This window comes from Sceloporus occidentalis, unplaced genomic scaffold (genome assembly GCF_023333645.1).
Source record: "Sceloporus occidentalis isolate IW3139 unplaced genomic scaffold, rSceOcc1.0.p SCAF_3, whole genome shotgun sequence".
Taxonomy (NCBI): Eukaryota; Metazoa; Chordata; class Lepidosauria; order Squamata; family Phrynosomatidae; genus Sceloporus; species Sceloporus occidentalis.
This window is the reverse complement of record NW_028316983.1, coordinates 34,108,760-34,127,894: the sequence shown is the minus strand read 5'-3', so window position 1 is coordinate 34,127,894 and position 19,135 is coordinate 34,108,760. Positions and strand designations below refer to the sequence as shown.

General features: G+C 41.0%; 1 protein-coding gene across 2 annotated transcripts in view; it reads left to right on the top strand.

The window, feature by feature from the left end:
* The first annotated feature begins 2,906 nt into the window (after positions 1-2,906).
* The window catches only part of DHX35 (DEAH-box helicase 35), a 64,948-nt gene continuing 48,719 nt past the window's right edge, over positions 2,907-19,135 (top strand). For both annotated transcript variants that reach the window (XM_089513988.1, XM_089513987.1), the window contains exons 1-5: positions 2,907-2,959; positions 13,313-13,446; positions 14,103-14,195; positions 15,485-15,562; positions 18,492-18,596. In XM_089513988.1, coding sequence (XP_089370114.1) covers positions 2,920-2,959; positions 13,313-13,446; positions 14,103-14,195; positions 15,485-15,562; positions 18,492-18,596 — 450 coding nt within the window. In that variant the 5' untranslated portion in view covers positions 2,907-2,919. The remainder of the gene's footprint in view (positions 2,960-13,312; positions 13,447-14,102; positions 14,196-15,484; positions 15,563-18,491; positions 18,597-19,135) is intronic.

Here is a 19,135-nt window from a genome sequence, read left to right as displayed (position 1 = left end):
TTGAGCTGTTCAAGGACCCATTTGTTTGTCTTTTTGGCTGTCCATGGTGTCCTTAGCAGCCTTCCGCAGCACCACATCTCAAATGAGTTGCTTCCCCCCCCCCCCCCGTCTGCTTTCTTCACTGTCCAGCTCTCACATCTGTACATGGCAATGGGGAACACAAAGGCTTGGAATATTCTAACTTTAGTGCTCAGTTGTATATTTTCACTACTTAGAAACTTATCTAGTTCTTTCATAGCTGCAAAAGATAGTAGCCCCCCTCCCCCCAAAGATTTCAAACTGCAGCACATAATACACAGGAGCTATCTCTACTTTTCACTCAGGTAACCCAAAACAGACCTATGCCTAAACAAGCGAGGCTGGTTTCTTCTTCTTTGAAATCCCAATCAGTCAACTGTATGGCATGAAAAATAATATACAAGGCACCTCTTCAGACTCCTTTAAATCACAGTGCAAAAGGATCCTGGAACCTGAGCTTTTGTAGACTTGAGCCTACTTCCTCAGATGAAGAAGTTGGAACTGAGCTTTCATAGACTTGATCCTTCTTCCTCAGATGAAGAAGTTGGTAGCATGAGCTTTCGTAGACTTGAACCAATTTCCTCGCATGAGGTAGTCTCAAGACTAGAAAACCTCATGTTGCCAACTTCTTTCTTCCAGTTAGTCTCAAAGGTCCTACAAGATCCTTCTGCATAGATTTTCCAGACTAACATGGTGATGTCTTTGAATTCAGATTCCTTTAAAGTTATTCTCTCACTGAAAATAACAACAACAGCAATAATAGAGAGGGTTATGCAAAAGGGGGACTTTCAGCAGATGTTGCTTCTAGCACAAGTAGCCAGCAACACCTTCTGGAAATCCCTTTTAAAACCACCTTTACAGGCACAGGAGCCATCTCCAGTTTTCACTCTGGAATTCCTATTTCTGAAGCATTATGCATGGGCTGCTAATATGTGTTCCTTCTTTTAACTTGCTGGAGGACGTTTGCAGTACAGACACAACTGGGAGAAAATCCAAAAGCCACACTTGGGCAAATGGAAGCCTTTATTTAGTATTTAAAGTGTCTTTATCTTCTGCATAGACCATAGATTGGAAGGGTGACCAGATGTCCTGACCGCAAAGGAGGACAAGGCACCGCGAAATGGAAGACATTCAAGAAAAATGGAAGGTGTGACCAGATGAAAGCTAAAAGCACTGATATAAATGCAAATTCATGCTTCTCAGTGATGCTCAGAATGGAGGACATTTTGGATTTCCTCCTGGACAGAAGGAGGTTGGAAATGTAGGGCAGGGAAAGGAAGACGTCTGGTCGTCCTGTGTGTTAGGAAAGTGTGGGCTTCAAAGAAAAGAAGGAGCATTGGTAGCAAAGCGGAGGATGTAGTGGTTGGTGTGATGCTAGATTACTAGGGTTGGCATCACCTGGTGCAGTAACTCATGGTGTCACCTCCCCCCCCCCCCCATGGACCTTGTCCCATTTCATGCTATACAGAATCCTTAGTAATGCTTTTTTTGTACCAATGTTGCTCATAAATCATAATTCCCATATATGCAACTGAATATAATGTTAATAGTTCTGACATAAACAACTAGCAAAATTAAAATCACACCTTCAAATTACAATAGCATATTATTTACATATACACAGTGAAGATTTGGTTAAAATGTGATGTTGTTAAAGAAAATATAAAAGAATAAAAATTTCAAAAATGTCAAAAAAATTGAAATTTGAAATTTTAATTAAAAAAAATTCTGGGGGCTTTCCTTTCTTCTCCTGCTGAGCTGCCCCCCCCCCCACTCCTCCCATCTCTTACAGCATTTAAAAGGGAAGCAGAAGAATGCCACAGCCTGTTTCTGCCAAAATGTAGGTGTTTGAGGAGCAGTAGGGTCACCCCCTTTTAGGGTACCACCCGGTGTGGTCCGCACTCCCCTAGTGATGCCACTGGATTACTGCACCACACTCTTGTAGCGCTGCTATTCCACTTTAACTGCTCTGGCTGCCTCCTGTTGCATTCTGGGATTTGCAGTTTAAGGGGGGGCATTTAGAATTTTCACTGAACTACAAACCCCAGAATGCAACAGGAGGCAGCCAGAGCAGTAAAAGTGGAACAGCAGCACTATTTAGAGTGTAGTGCTATAAATGTGGTTGAACTATGGCTCTGGAGACCAGGGTTTGTATCCAGGCTGGGCCATTCAAACCCATTGGGCCACCTTGGGCAAGACGCCTGAAATACTGCGTCCAGTTCTGGGCACCACAATTCAAAAAGGATATGGAGAAAGTGGAGCGTGTCCAAAGGAGGGCGACAAAAATGGTGAAGGGTCTGGAAACCATGCCCTATGAGGAACGACTTAGGGAGCTGGGGATGTTTAGCCTGGAGAAAAGAAGGTTAAGAGGTGATATGATAGCCCTGTTTAAATATTTGAAGGGATGTCATATTGAGGAGGGAGCAAGCTTGTTTTCTGCTGCTCCAGAGAACAGGACCCGGAACAATGGATGCAAGCTGCAGGAAAAGAGATTCCACCTCAACATTAGGAAGAACTTCCTGACAGTAAGGGCTGTTCGACAGTGGAACACACTCCCTCGGAGTGTAGTGGAGTCTCCTTTCTTGGAGGTCTTTAAGCAGAGGCTGGACGGCCATCTGCTTTAATTGAGAGTTCCTGCATGGCAGAATGGGGCTGGACTGAGTCATGGCCCTGGAGGCCTCTTCCAACTCTTACGATTCTATGGCTAACTCAGTGCATTCGGAACGTGAGGGCTTCAAGGAACAGGAGGAACACGACCTTGGCATCGAGTGGAAGCAGCTTAGGCCTGAGGGGGAGGGGTCGGGTAACCACGGCAACCGCCGCCCAATAGGAGCGCCCCCTCTTCTTCGTCACGTGATCCTCCTCCTCGGCGGCGCTGCGGAGTTGACCTTTCACCCCAAGATGGCGGCGCCCGTCGGTCCGATGAAGTTTTGGAAACCAGGTAAAGGCTGGACCCTTTCTTTTTGGAGGAGGAGGAGCAGGAGGAGGAGGAGTGAGGGTCCGGAGGAAGGCGAGGGTTGCGGAGCGAGGCTTTGTTTTTCCTGACCCGCTTTTGTCGGCGAGGGAGCAGGGGGCGGGGCCCTGGGCGCCTCTTTGCAGAGGAAGGAAGGAAGCGAATGAGAGGCTGTCTCTGGAGCAGTGTCTCGGAAACTCAGTGGCTGCTTCAGCCCTCCTGGCCACAAGTTGAGCCTAGTCTCTCTGGACAAGGCTGAGAGGAGGCACTCTGCACATGCTCCAGAGCGCCTTCGTTAGTACACGTCTCGCTTGAAAACAGACCTGAAAGCTAGTGCTCCTCTTTATGGGGGACAAGAAGCATGCTCTTCATCAATAGGCATTTTGCCACCTCCTCCCTGAAAATGTCCAGATCCATTTGTGGTCTGTGTCACCTTTAGATGTAAAGGCTAGGCATTGACACGTTTTGTCATTGTAGATACGTACGTATTATATTTGTTAATTTATTCTCCCATGTTTATATTAATTCACTGGCTTTTTTAACCCATATGATTGAGATGAGACAAACACACAGAGTATATCACGAAACACTGATTTCTAAATGTAGCATTTTAAAAACACATTTTGACAGCCAAAAAATATAAAGACGTATAAAATTGAAGGGATAATTACATCCCACTGGTATAAGGCATGTTTTCTAGCGCATTACAGAATAGCAGTCTCTGAGAAATGTAATCCACGAAATTCATGGATTCACCAAACAGCAGAAAGGAATCTGAAGGATATAATAACAGACAAAGCAGGGACTCATGGGGACCTTAAAGTGAACCTTTCGTTGTTGTTTTTTTAATGGCAAGCTTTCTTCAGATGAGGTTTGCCATTGCCATCCTCTGAGGCTGAGAGAGTGTGACTTGCCCATGCTCACCCAGTGGGTTTGCATGGCCAAGGAAAGATTCAAACCCTGGTCTCCAGAGTCCTAGTCTAATACTCAAAGCACTACACTTATCTCAGGTTGTAAGCCAGATACCAGTCGAGTCTCCTTTACCTGGACTTCCTAAATGTCCCAAAATCCAAAGCCTTTTTTCAAGGGTGGCTGCTGGGACAGTGACCCTTTGGCATTCTGGTGGCTGAGGCTTACGAACCCTGCTCTCCAGAGAAACTACACCACAGAACTACAAATCCCAGGATTCTGTAGGATGGAGCCATGGCAGTTCAAATGGTGTCAAACCACATTATTTCTACAATGTAGAGGCACCCCTTGTTGCTCTCTCTCTCTCTGTGTGTGTGTGTGTGTTTTAACTGCAGTATGGGACTTACACTTACATTCAGGTGATTGACCTTACGTTTCCTGGTAATTCAAGAGGCACAGTCTTGAGACTAAGGCCCCGTACAGACATGCCAAAATAAAGCTGCTTCAGGTCACTTTGGAGATATGCTGTTTAAGTGATGCAAGCGTTCTAAGAGTCCCAAAGCCATGCCAAAGCCACGATCCAGTCCTCAGGACTGGAGCGCAGCTTTGGTGCAGCTTCTGGACTCTTAAGAAGCATGTATCATTTAAACAGCATACCTCCAAAGTGACCTGAAACAGCTTTATTTTGGCTTGTCTGTTCTGACCGTATCTCTGTGGTTGGACATTTATTTAACTCATTGGCATTTACTTCTTAGTAAACTGATATGTTCAGAATCCAGTTGTAAGCATACTCACAGTTCTTATACTTCTGTCCTTTGGGCAACAATCTCACTTGGAAGGAAATCATATGGAGATCAGCGGGATTTATTTGACTCAGATATAGCAATGGCTGCTTGAAGCTCTTCCATGAGGAATTCATCGATGTGTATCTTAAAAGATGCTTTTTTTAAATGACAGTTCAACCAGTGTGGTTCAAACAAATTGGAAAAATATGCACCATATGATGTGTTTATTGTACAGAACTGTAATGTTGATGTGGGGATATTTTCCATAATGACATTGACAGCTGTGATTATTTGGAGCCTACACTACACAACAAGAGTTGTTCAGAAATGCAAAAGGAAAGCTTGCCTATGACTGAAAAAGGGGAAAAATGCCAACCTTCTCTGCTTTGAAATTAGATGCTGGTCTTATTAGCTCACTGCTTGCAGAGCAATATGTACATTAGCTGATGTAGTTGTTCTGCATTGCTAAGCAATCTGCATGCTTGCTTCCTCTAATATTTGCATGATGCTCTTGAGGTGATTGTCCTTGTGTGAAGGATAATTAGTTCAGGTTTTTTCTGTCGCAATGAAAATTTATTAGCCAATAAATATTTATTTAAATTAAATAATTGCTCATTTCCGGAGTTGGTGCAGCTTTCTTAACTGAACAGGCTATGTGACAGTAGCTTCCCTTATTGTATGATTATTTGTACATAGTTACAAGTTGTATTTCTACAGAATTATCCTTTAAATGTTTATTTGTGTGTTTGTTACATTGTTAGTGGGGATAGATTTCCTGCAGTTGTAGTTCATTTAACTAAATCTTATCCCCATTGCATTCAGTAGAATTTCATTTTTATACATAGGACTGGACTGTAAATCTGGCTGTGAAACATCACCAGGCCATAGATCTTAACAGATTCAGTAACCTTCACCATTGGAATTTGGGAGGGATTTTGTAGAGACAGGTGCAAAGTATTACATGAAATAAATACATAACAGTTTGGTGTCATTAATAAAGTTTATAGTAATACTTTGGATGCTTCCATATGGTTGGCTACAGATAGCAGCCTATTTCTATGGGTTTTGCAAATTAGTGAACATGGATAGTATTCACATGTTTCTTATATTCAATATGTATACATTATATTATATTTGTGATCCAAAGAATAATTGATTATACAAACTTTGACTATGTTTGTGACAAAATACTTTCAGAAGTTGTAAGTGGAACACAACAAATTAGCATGATCTGAGTTGTTTTGGAGAATATTGAAGGTCATTGTGCCACAAAGGTAATATCGGCCTGACCTTTGCGGTGCCCCCGTCATATGCTAGGGTTTGGCCGAGGGTGCACCGCCCATACGTGCCTCACTCCTAGCACGTGACGAGGGCATCAAAATGGCGGCAACCTATACACACAGGCGCCGCCATTTTGATGCGACGGACGCTTAGTGTCTGCACGTCACACCCCCATAAGGACGTCAACCTGCTTTTTGCAGGTTCTTTTTGCTGCAAGAGGGAGCCGCGTGGTTTGTCTGCTGTGCCTCCCTCGCGCAGCAAAACAAGGCGCAAGCAGACCGCCCTTTTTGGCTGGTCTGTATCCCATCATCATTAACCAAAGAGTCAAATAATCATGGGGTGTTGTGCCACCAACACAGCTTTGTATTTTGATATGCTTTCTCTGAAACAAAGTAGTTAAACTAGTTAAATGTCACTATGACTGCAGTGGCAGGTTAATTTAGAGTCAAATTTTAGCTAATAATTGGTACAGTGTCATAAAAGACTTCCCTCATACACATTGAGTGGTTCCTGTTACTAGATAAATTAATCCCTCATGCACACTTTAAGGTGATTTTAGGAAGGTGCATGGTAATTATGGCTTCTTTCTTCTCCAGTTTGGATTCCGTTTTTGTTATTGTTATTGAAAAGAGGATATTAGATGGCCATTCTAGATTTTTTCATGTATAAATAGTATTATTTTGCTTATTTATAAATTGAATACCTTAATCAAAGATTACATATTGTCAGGAAAATACTTGTACAAAATATGACAGGTAAGATGGTTGCATAAAATAGTCTTATCTAAAATATATGCTGTACCACAGATAATCAGAGTTCTCTGACAGAGAAGGCCAAATATCTCACAAAACTGCAGTTCCCAGAATTCTCTAGTGTTGAGCCAGGGCTGTTAAATTGGTCTTAAAACTGGATCATTTCTACAGTGTGCTTTGGACTTAAGCTTATTTGCAGAATCTTCACGTACTGATTACTGTTGATAAAATTACTATTGACTTTTCAAATCAGACTTCTTTTAGAATTATCTCCATGAATAGGGTTGCCATAACCCGGCGGCCCCCGTGCCATTCACGGTTTCGGGGGGCCCCTCCTGGTCACGGTCTGGTTTGGGCCCCCACCCGTGCCTTGTTCCCGGTTTGGGGGGTCCGCTCCGGCCATTGCCGCTGCCGCTAATGCGGCTGCTGCGGCGCCGACCCACCTCCTCCTCCGGCTCCACCTTCCTCCTTTTCCTTGGCGGGCCGGCGGCAGAAGCGCTGCTGCCACCGCGCCCCCACTGAGAGAGCTTGCGCGCTGCCCAGGCCTCAGTAGGGGCTGGTGGCAACGCGCGCAGCGCGCGCCTGCCCCATTCCCTCCGCGCGCGTGCGCGTGCGCGTGCTTGCCCCGCTTCCCTTCCTCCCGCGCCAGGCATCCTAAGGAGGAGGAGGAAGGAGCCGGAGGAAGGGTGCCTGAAGGCCAGGGCAGAATTGGGCCACAGAAGGAGGAGGAGGAGGAAGAGGAAAGCTGAGTCAGTGGCCATTAGGTCTGCCTTGGTATTTTGGGGGTTTTAAATTATTTTTTAAAATATAAAATACTTATTTTATTTAATTTTTTTAATTTTTATTATTGCTTTTTATTTTTTATTTTATTAATTTTTATTATTGCTTGTTTTTATTTAATTTTATTAATTTTAATTATTGCTTGTTTTTATTTTATTTCATTAATTTTATTATTGCTTGTTTTTTTATTTTATTAATTTTTATTATTGCTTGTTTTTATTTTATTTTATTAATTTTTATTATTGCTTGTTTTATTTTATTTCATTAATTTTATTATTGCTTGTTTTTGTTTTATTTTATTAATTTTTATTATTGCTTGTTTTTTATTTTATTACATTAATTTTTATTATCAAATATATACACCCCTGCCTTGTTTTTATTTATTTTTTCATTATTTTTTATTATTAAATATATGCAAGTGCATTTTTTGTGTATTTATGGTGCTTTGAATGCTAACAAGTCTGCCTTTCTTGGCCAATTATAGTGCTGATGGTGATGATGATGATGATGATGATGATGATGATGATGATGATGGTGATATTGATATCAACAAGCCTCTGAGGCACGGCCAATGTAACTTGCTGTGATTTTTACAAACTCATGCGCAGTGAAGAAAAACCACAGTCCCTTGCCCAAGTACACACTTCTGAGAAGTACAGTTGAACCCGAGGGCAAGTCCATTTCTGCCATCTGTCTAAGAATAATGCCAAAATGTCCTCCATTTTGATCATGCCTAAAAACATGCATTTATATTAACATTTTTAAAAAAAAACCTCAATTTTTTGCGCGTCCTCCATTTTTATAAAAATGTGTCCCACATTTGAAAATGTTGCCCTACATTTGTCCTACATTTGTCCCGGTTTGGAGGTCCTCACTTATGGCAACCCTACCATGAATGATAAATATAATCAAAGAGCATTTTTCATTGTATTGTCTTGCAGTTTGTATTTACCACAGGGTTTTGCACATGAAAGCTTTCAGTTCACATGACCTTCACTCCTGTAGAAATCATTATTTATTTATTTATATGCTGCCTTTCTCCCAGGCCAGGATCCAAGACAGTTTCCATAACACATTAAAGTGCTTACAAAATGTTTAAGACAAATTTACAACTCAACATTAAAACTCTATAAAGCTGATTAAAATATCATACAAAAGTGAAAAACAGATAAAACATACACCTTTCCCTTTTTAAGCATTAAAAAGCTTGCTTAAATGAGAATGTTTTTGCCTGCTGGCAAAATAAAACTATGTAAATCTTGTCTGATATGTGGCATTCCAGATGGTGGGAGCAGCCATTGAAAAGGCTTTATTTTGTGTCCTCACCAGGTGAGTCTGTGATGGTAGCAGGACTGAGAGAAAACCTTCCCCGGATGATCCTAAAACTTGATTGGCTTTCAGTCTTTGCCAGTACTGTTGGCTGTGGACAAAAGCGTGTATTTGAAGAATTGATATATGTGATTTACGTCAGGAGATCGTAACCACAGTTACTTCTGCTTCAATTCAATCGTCTTATCATCTTTGGACTTGAGGTTCTCATTGATTGTCAGCATGAACCAACTGTAATGATAATTGAGCTTGAGAAGCTCTTAGATATTCTTAATGAGTACAAGAAATAGGCAGTAGAATTATAGGCTCTTATTGCTTCTTCAGAAGTAATTTTGGAAATGACCTATTACTATATGATTGCTAAAAATCCTCTTTTGCCTGTAGAATGTGATAGCAGGTGTACAGCTAATGAGTAATGTCAGCTTCAAATTATGTTTGCCCCCAACAGACAAATGTCTCAGTTATATCAGCTCTTCTTCCAACTAAGTTCTGTTTGATATGTGAGGAGTGCTGGTATCTTCAGGACTACACTGGTAGGGAAATACATTTAACAGACAAGGACTTTTGTTTGTTTTTCAACTACCATATATACTTGGCTATAGACCTCATGTATAAGGACAGGTTTTGAAGCCCAAATTATGGATTTTGATATGACCCGTGGATAAATCGAGGGAGAAAACTTTGGGACATGTAACAAAGCAAATATTTCAGGAGAAAATCAAAAGAAAACAATGCCAAAGAACTTAACAAAATTTCAGCAGGCCTAACTGTGCTTATACTAAAGGCAGGATAGATGAGAACACAGGGGGGATTGGTGCTTCCAGGACAGATTATGTTTTTGCCTTTCACCAGGGAATGGTTTCTTTTCTTTTCTTTTCTTTTCTTTTCTTTTTGATAAGAGTTAAAGTACAGTATTTACATTGACCTGTGGATAAATCAATTCTGTGTTTTTAGGTCAATTTTTAAACTAAAATTTCTATACCTATACATGCGTATATATAGTAATAATATAGAGTGGGGAGCTAGGAACTTCGATATGTTGTCAGACTTCAACTGTTACCTTTTGTATACGCTGAGGCTAGTGGGAGTTGGAATCCATGAACAACTTAAAGGCTGAAAGTTTCTTTAGTCTGTACCGTACTACATTATATATCTTCAGCAGCCTATATCTGCCAGTAACCAGCTGGCTATTCTGTACTTAATATCATTTCTACAATGCATGTTGTAAGTACTTTTATTAAGATACAGGCTTACTTCATTTAACAAACCTTCTTAGAAAGAACCTCCTTTTTACAAAATGTTTATACACCCAGCCCTTCCTTTTCCTCCTTGTTCTCTGTCTAGCTTGAGGATTTTTAAAAAAAACAGTGTCAACATTGGAAGGATAGTGAAGAAGGGCTGAAGAAACAGATTTTCTATTTCATCTTGCAGCAGTGTGTCTGCAGTAAACAATGCAATGAAGATTGAGATGGGAAGGAATGGCCTTTAGCCAGTCCTACTATTGCTGTGTGTACCTCTCAGCAACAGATAAGGTAAACAGCAGCTGCCTCTAGAATTCCTTACTGAGTGTGCAACAGGAAAACAGGAAAGAGAAAAGCAGATAAACCTGCCTTACCAATTACTCTCATTTTAAAGAAGCATAGACCATTAAGTTCCACCAAAATGGAAATACTGTAATTAAAAAGTGCAGCCTGGTGAAAGAAAACAATTATCCCTGGATGCATTTTGGAAGACATTTGAAGTGGTCTCTTGTGCAAGGTATACCTGGCTTGGTTCCTACATTTCACATGAGTATATTGTCAGTTTTGGATAAAAAAAATTGCCAAAACATGTTGAACTGCTATTTTCTGTGTGTGTTCTTAAGAATAGGGGTTAGGAACCTATCCCTATTATTTCCTTTTTACAGTATTTCTGTATCTGGTTCCAATGTATATGTTAAAGAGGAAATGCCCAGGAAAACATCTGCTTACTTAACTGAGGTATGTCTGTATTTAAATCCATGGAGGATAAAATTAAACTGCGTAGGAAAGCCTTCCCAGAAGGGGAACAGAAATCCTTTAGCACCACCTTGCCTTTGATGAAAGTGACCTCCCAGTATAATCAAATAAAATACTAGGATTGATGGCACAGTAAACAGGCAGCAGCTTCAAGAGAATCAGGGCAGCACTAACCTCTCTTTCTTCCAGTGTCAAGGGCTATCATTACTTTCTGTCATAAAACACCTGAAAAGGGATTTAGAGAAAATTCCTTCCATCAGAGGTCATCAGTGGTACTCCAACCACCCTGCTTTGTGGCTGGGTGCCTTCAGGTCGCCTGTTGACTTATGCATGACCCCATGAATTTCATAGGGATTTTTATGGCAAGCAGTACTCAGTTGTCAATTCCTTCCTATGAAATATAGCCTACAACACCTGGTATTTATTGGCTTTCTAAAGGTAAAGGTTTTCCCTTGACATGAATGTCTAGTCATAACCGACTGTAGGGGGCTGTGCTCATCTCCATTACTAAGCCGACAAGCCAGCAATGTCTGAAGACGACTCCTGTGGTCATGTGGCTAGCATGACGGCACTGAATGCTGTTACATTCCCACCAAAGTAGTACCTATTTATCTACTTGCATTTGCATGCTTTCAAACTGCTAGGTTGGCAGAAGCTGGGACTAGTGACTGGAGCTCACCCCATCATGCTGCACTTGGGTCTCAATCTTCCAACCTTACAATCATCAGAATTGGCGTCTTAACCACTAAGCCACCTGGTAAATTTAAGACTAGTATATAATTACCCTAAAGACATCAGATCTCTAGAGGGTCAGCTCTGGCTAGTACATGGATGGGAGAATACCAAAGAATATCAGGTGCTGCAGGCTCCTTCCATACAATCCTCCCCGTGCACTGAGATCCTCTTGGGGGGGGGGGGGAACTATTGCAACCTATAAAGACCAAATTGACTGCAACCTCCCAAAGGACCTTTTCCTCTGCCGCGCCCAGACTATGGAATGGTCTGCTGGAGGAGATCCAGCTTATTACTAGCTTAGGTGCAGTACAGAGCGCCAAAAAGAGGCACCTCCCCGACGTCTCTCTTTGCTCTGCAGAAGCGCCACAGCAACCCAGTTGTGCAGTGCTGCTGCGCAGCAAAAAAGGAGCACCTGGAAGTGGCTCCTTTTTGCGGCGGCGCTGCGCTGCTGCAAAGTGCCAGAGATGGCATGGTGATGTTGCAGGTGCGCTATGCCATTTGGATGCAGTGCAGCTGCAACATCATCATTGTGCATGCCGTCTGTACGGCGCAGTGCAGCTGCAGCGCACCCATGACGTGATAGGGTTGCGGGATGTGTGCACACCCCACCCTCGAGCAACCCTAGCATGTCATGGGCACGCCGCAAAAGGTCCGTCTGTACTGGGCCATTGATAGCTTTAAAAAGGCCATCACGATGGATCTCTTCTGGCAGGCCTTCCCCAAATAGCAATCCCGGCCACACACCTAATATCTTTATCCCATCGACTGTTCTATGCCTAGTCCCTTGTTGTTTATCTTAATTGGATGTTTTACTTTAGATATTTTAATATTTTATTGTTTAATTCTCTTTTACGGGAGGGAGGGAAAGGGGAGATTGGGATTTTGTATGGAGTTTTACTATGTAAGCTGCCTCGATTATCTTTGATAGAGAGGCGGGATACAAATAAAAATTTTATTTTTATTTATTTATTATTTATATTTTCAAGGAAAAAACTGGTAAAAGTACCTCTGAGCATTCCTTGCCTAAGAAAACCCTATGATATTCATGCGATTGACATAGGTCAATAGGCATCTTGCAATACTAAGTTTACAGATGACATTGTTTGGTGCTGATCCACTGTTTAACTCATGGTGGTGGATACAAATCCTACTTTGTGGTAATTTTTTTGCCTGCAATATGACACATGCATATTGGTTGGAAACACCATGTATATGGATAGATCATGCATATGAACAAAGCTGGCTGTGTGGCAAACTTCAAAACTGTAAAATGTGAAGAAATACCTATTCATGCTGCCTTAAAAATGCATCATAAATACTGAGCCTAAGTCACCCATTTGCTTTCTTGTCTGCAACAAATTTGCTGCATGGTTCCTGTAAAGTGAAGGACATTATAATGAACTTGCATAAGGGAAATTGCAAATTATGCATATCTGTAATTACTTTTTTTCTCCTTGTTGTATCAGTTAGATGATTCAGCATTTCCATCCAGGAGCTCTAGTAACTTCCATCAGCCTACAATTGTTTAATTATATATGTTGTGTTTAATTGCAATAAAATGTATTATTTTATTTCACATTTTGCCTGTCTCCCTAATGGGAACCAAAATGGCTTACTCATACTTTGTATCAAAAGTTGTCTTTAGCATTGGAGAAAGTGCTGTAAATAGAAGAGTTTGGTTTGTATATAATTGCTCCTCTTCCTTCTTTGTATGTGGCTAAAGGTCTAGCCATTTTCCTAATAGTGCTCTTATTTATTTATTTGGCTGTATAGGTACAGATGGACCTGGTGCCAATCTCTCAGAGGAAAGGCAGAGTCCTGCTGAAAGTACTAGTGTTTCAGTCATCTACAACCCATATGTTTCTCTTTCTATTGAACAACAGAGGCAAAAGCTACCAGTTTTTAAGGTATGCACTTATTTTGCTACTTTGAATTGAGTTAATGTAAACCTTATTGTTCATTGGTGTATTTGCCATGTCACCATTTAACTGGCGGGAACTGGCAAAAAATTTTGCAGCATGGCAATTAATAATATCATGAGATAGATGACATACTTTTCTTATCTATATTTACACATACTAGAGTGCTCCATTGATTGTTCTTGATCATTATAAAAGGACTGAAATTCATGTGTGCTACTATCTTCTACTGTCCTTTTAGGGCTATGTTGGATTGAGTAAGATTTAAGAACTCTGTGCAGGATTGCAGGCTGCTTGGATTACATTGTATATCTGTTAGCTTTATGTTCTGTTGTATTATATTGTTCTGTTGTGATCTTATAGTATTGATAATGCTATATTTTTAATTGTGCTGTATAACACTTAGGATAAGCCTATTTTGTGAGGCATTTAAGAGATATAGTTAATAGTCACAGGCTGCAGTCCTGTGCACAGTTACTTGGGATATAAGCTCTGTTGAAATTACCAGGGCTTACTTTTTAGTCAGTGCATATCAGACTGTGTAGTAAGGAAACAATTTCCCTGTACAATTTATTTTATTGCATGCTGCTTTAATTTCTGTATTAAATCTGGTTTTCTTGTAAATCACATCTTTTTTGTTTTAGCTGAGAAATCACATCCTTTATCTGGTAGAAAACTATCAAACACTCGTGATTGTTGGAGAAACAGGATGTGGGAAAAGCACTCAGATTCCCCAGGTTAGTATGAAATAAATAATATTTAATATGGATTAAAATAGTTTACATCCTGTACTTCAGTTAAATCCCCAGGGTTACAGAGTATGTAAGAGCAATGTAAGCACAAAGCACTCTAGCCAAAAATAAACAGATCAAATCAAAATAAAAACATCACTAGATGTTAGACCACTGTTTGCATTCTGCAATTAGGGAACTATCAGTATAAAGACTCCCTTTCTGTGTCAGCCTTCATAATTAGCTCTCTTCCATTGAAGTCAAACACATGTTCTGTTTGGTTGGATGTTTGGATTAGCACTCTTTGACTTTGGCAGTAATTAGTTTGGATCCAGTCTAAGCCATGCTTAGAGGAGATAAATTGAAATCAATGAGACTCAACACCATTATGACTAATGTGTCCGATGGATTTCAGTTAATCTTCTGTTTGCATAACTACATATGGATCCATTCCTTTGTGCTGGAATTGAAGCACAGCTGCATACAATATTTTAAAATGTTTTCCATTAATTCAAATTTTATTTATTTATTATTATTATTGTTATTATTATTGTTAAATTTTATTATTAATTCAGATTTCTGAGATCCTTCATTCTCTGGTCTAGATTCAGTCCCCTTTGAGGAAAGTTAGGCTGGAAGATGGTAACTGCTCTAACGGTATGATAATTGTAATGTGATGGAAGGAGATATAGTTTCCTCTCTAAAAATCTTTGTCACCCTTTTGGGAAGTATGTAATTAATTTATGATTTTGACAATAATGTCAAATGTAATTTTACCCATTTTATTTCTTTATAGCGGTGTATAGAGGTTCATTGCCTTAATTCTGCTATTTTATTAAACTATGGCGGGTTACAGACCGCCATTTCGGATGTCCTCAGGACGTCCCAGTTTGAAAAAGGGGTGTCTCTTCTAGACGCCCCTACTCCTATTACGGACAGAGTCTGTAACAAATGGCGGCGGCCGTTCCACACGGCCACCGCCATTTTGACGTAGTGGACGCTTTGCGTCCGCACATCGCGCCCCGGAAGTGACGCCACAATTGCGCGACTAGCGCCTCGTGGCATCTCTTCCAGGGAGCAAGAAGGAGCACGATTTTCACGCTCCTTCTTTGCTGCGTCCGGGAACCGCGCCGTTTGGCTGCTGCGGTTCCCGGATGTAGCAACCGCCGGCGGCAGCAGACCACCGCATTTCGGCGGTCTGTAACTCTCCTATAACTGTGAGATGAAGAAGAAATAAATAAAAAGTAGTATGAAACAGAAATTAAATTAGAATGATATGTTCTTCCCAATCACAGTATCTAATGGAAGCTGGCTGGACTGCAGAAGGTCGAGTAGTGGGAGTAACACAGCCTCGCAGAGTTGCATGTGTTTCAGTGAGTATTTCTAGTTCAGACTTTTGAAATTTGTTTACACATTACCCTTTGACAAATAAGATAAATATTTTAATCATGTCTATCATACTTGACATGTGCAAGCTGTTTTGCCAGCGTTTAGCATGATCCAGTATATTGTTAAGCACTCTTGAATTTCATTAAATGTTCAACTGGAACTGTTTCTGGCATAGAATCTGACAAATGAATTTGCTGTAGGATGTATGCTTCAAGTTTGAAAATTATGTGTCAGGATCTTAGATATGCTCTCCTGCTGTTGTTGTGTGCCTTTAAGTTATTTCTGACTTACAGCAACCCTAAGGTGAACCTATCATGAAATTTTCTTGGCAAGATTTCTTCAGAAGGGTGTTGCCTTTGCTTTCCTCTGAGGCTGTGAGAGTGTGACTTGCCCTAGGTCACCTGTGAGTTTCCATGGCCAAGCATGAATTCAGAATTGTAGTAGTCCAACACTCAAACCACTGTGTCTTGCTGGCTTCTCACCCTACCCTTGCTTATTCTTTGTATGATATTAGTGAAAAAACTTATGAGGACCCATGCCCATCACAGCGGAATTCATGGATTTTTGTTTCTTTATCTTCTCATTGTTTAGGAAGTGTGTGTATGACTCAAGCAATAGAAGATTGTGTAGCAAAGTGAAATTGATTACAATTAGAAGGTGCAGCTATGTGGGTATGTACAGTGCACCCTCGCCTTACATGGGGGATCCATTCTGGACCCCCCCTCCCCGCATAAGGCAAATTCTGTGTAAAATCATGTCCCATTTGTTTGAATGGGGCATGGCCTTGTGGCATGCAGCAAGACGCGCACCATGGCCACATGCTCCATGCCCCATATTAGGGCTTGCCATATGCATGACCTCAAGTCCACATATGGCAAGCCTGCGTATGGCGCAGACACGGTGTAAGCTTGTGTGTGGCTGTGCATGAGTCCTTAATATTACCTTCCAATCTTGTGAAACCTGAATTGGTTTTAAATCCCTGTAGAGAAAAAAAGCTGATATTTATTTATTTATTTATTTATTTATTTATTTATTTATTTATTTATTTATGGTATTTATACCCCACCCTTTAGCCCTAAAGGCTATCAGAGCGGCTTACAATTATTATTTTTAATTAGACAGTTCCCTGCCCTCAGGCTTACAATCTAAAAAACATGACACAAAAGGAGAAGGGAATGGTGGTGGGAAGAGGTCCAGTGTTTATTCTCTCCCTCTGAGGCCTGGACCAAAGCAGATGGACTGGATGGAGGTCTCAGGCTAGCCCTGGTGGAGCTGGGTCTCCCTGTTCACTCCCTCACAGGTCGAAGGAAGACATATCATGGAGGGAGGGCTCTCTTTCTTCAGGCTAACCTGATGGAGCTGGGCCTGCCTGTTCACTTTCTCGCCGGCCGAAGGATGACAGTTATCATGGAGGGAGGGCTCTTCTTCTTCAGGCTAGCCCTGATGGAGCTGGGCCTGCCTGTTCACTCCCTCTCAGGCCGAAGGATGACAGTTATCATGGAGGGAGGGGGGATATTTGTTGTATTGTGTGGATAATTGATTTACCTTATGTGCCATAGATACAACTTGATTATGTGTGAGAATGTTTAGGGCTGCAGGTTCCCCACTCCTGGTGTAGTGGTTTGAGCATTGGACTACAGCTCTTGACTTCAGGGTTTGATTCCTTGCTTGGCAAAGGAATGAGTGACCTTGGATGAATCACATACTTTCAGCCCCAGAAAACCCAGTGCTATGTTTGGGAAGGTAAACAGCGTTCTGTGCAGCCATGCTGGTCATATGATCACAGAGTTGTCTCTTGACAACGCTGGCTCTTCAGCTTTGTAACGGAGGTGAGCACCATGCCCCCTATGGTTGGACATGACTTGACAACCTTGTCAGTGGGGAATATCTTTACCTTTACGTTCACCTTAGGTTTGCCATATGTTGGAAATGACTTGAAGGTACACAGCAACAACAAGGATTCCTGAAGTCACTTCACTCTCTATCACTAAACTTACTCCTCCCTGCCTCCATCCAAACTAGGATAGAAGCTCTCATTCTTTCAGCCAGAAGGGTATGGTATTGTGTATTCTCAAAATTTCTAACCATTCACCAATTCTTTGTTGTGATTGACTTACTAACTACACTGTATAGACTGTTCCAGAGAGGAAATATGATTATTTGTGATCCTTTTCAGAGTCCTAAGATGTGTGTAAGGCATTGAATAGTATTATAGTAATCTGCAATTTACTATAACTTTTAATACTGTTGTAGATCATGGTGTCCTAGGGCTACATCTGATACATTTGGTGTTAAGCCAGAATCAAAATGCTGAGTAGTAATAGAGAGAATACATTTATTATAAATTACCTGCCTGCTGAATAAATTACTTTATGCTGCACCGAAATGCCAAAATATGCATTCCTTTTATTTATTTATTTAAAATGTTTGTCTGCTGCATTCCAGAGTGGTGAATAACAAATGTAAATAATTATTAAATGCTAAAATATAAAATAAAACAACTTAAGCATTGATTATGTAAAATCACTTAATGTAGTGCAATGTTTTTTGGTTTAGCCATCATGTGCAGCTCTCTAGGGAGGGCACTGAATAACTGAATCGTCACCAATGGGAAAAAAGTGGGGTGGGGGAGTTGCTTTATTGCTGCAAAGCTCAATTCTGTTAAGGAAATAAAATGAGCTGGTCTACTGCTTTCTGAGAGGCTGGTCTGGCAACCCTGGCCTTCTTGTGTAGGGATTTACAGCTCCAGAAATCTCAAAAGATATAAGCCCCACACCATGTAAGGGATCATTACTGTGCAGATGCTTTAGTTGTCCCGTTCAGAAACATTACTTGGTTTTAGTCAAACAGTTATATCCAGAAAATAAAAATATACTTGATATCTGCAGTATTAAACATGACTTTTTCTACAAGATTGCAGGCCGAGTAGCTGAGGAGAGGGGTGCCTTGCTAGGTCATGAAGTTGGGTATTGCATCCGATTTGATGATTGTACTGATCCACAGGCTACAAGGATCAAGGTAATAATATTTAAACAAATGGCTGTATCAACTCTTTGTGACTGTTTTAAATTAGTTTTCAAGGGGAGAACATAGTAGTGGAGAGATTTGCAATATTTGGTTGGAATGGGCAGTAGATTGCTTCCTGAACTACTGAAAATTGTATGCTCATCTGATGGTTGTGAAGTATCTGGATGGGACACATCATTTTTTTTCCAGTTGATAAGGGGCACTCATGCACAAGCACCTAAGTAGTTCCAGGGATGGAGTCTGGCAGCCCAGAGACTGTGGTCTATTAGAAAAGTGGGGTGTGTGAATAGACAGTAGAACATATTTTGCCTCCTTCTTATTACTTACTCTTGAAGAGGAACCAAATTACGGGTCAGTAGAAAGTGGGAAAGGGGAAAAAATACCCTGCAGAGGGACACAGGCTACATTTATGTTTATGGTTCTGTAAGCTAGTGGCAAGATTCACTGTTATTCCTTTCTGACCTTTCAAAGTGAGTATATTTTGTTGTCTAGAACTGAGGCTGTAAAGGAAAAACCGTGACAGTGCAGGA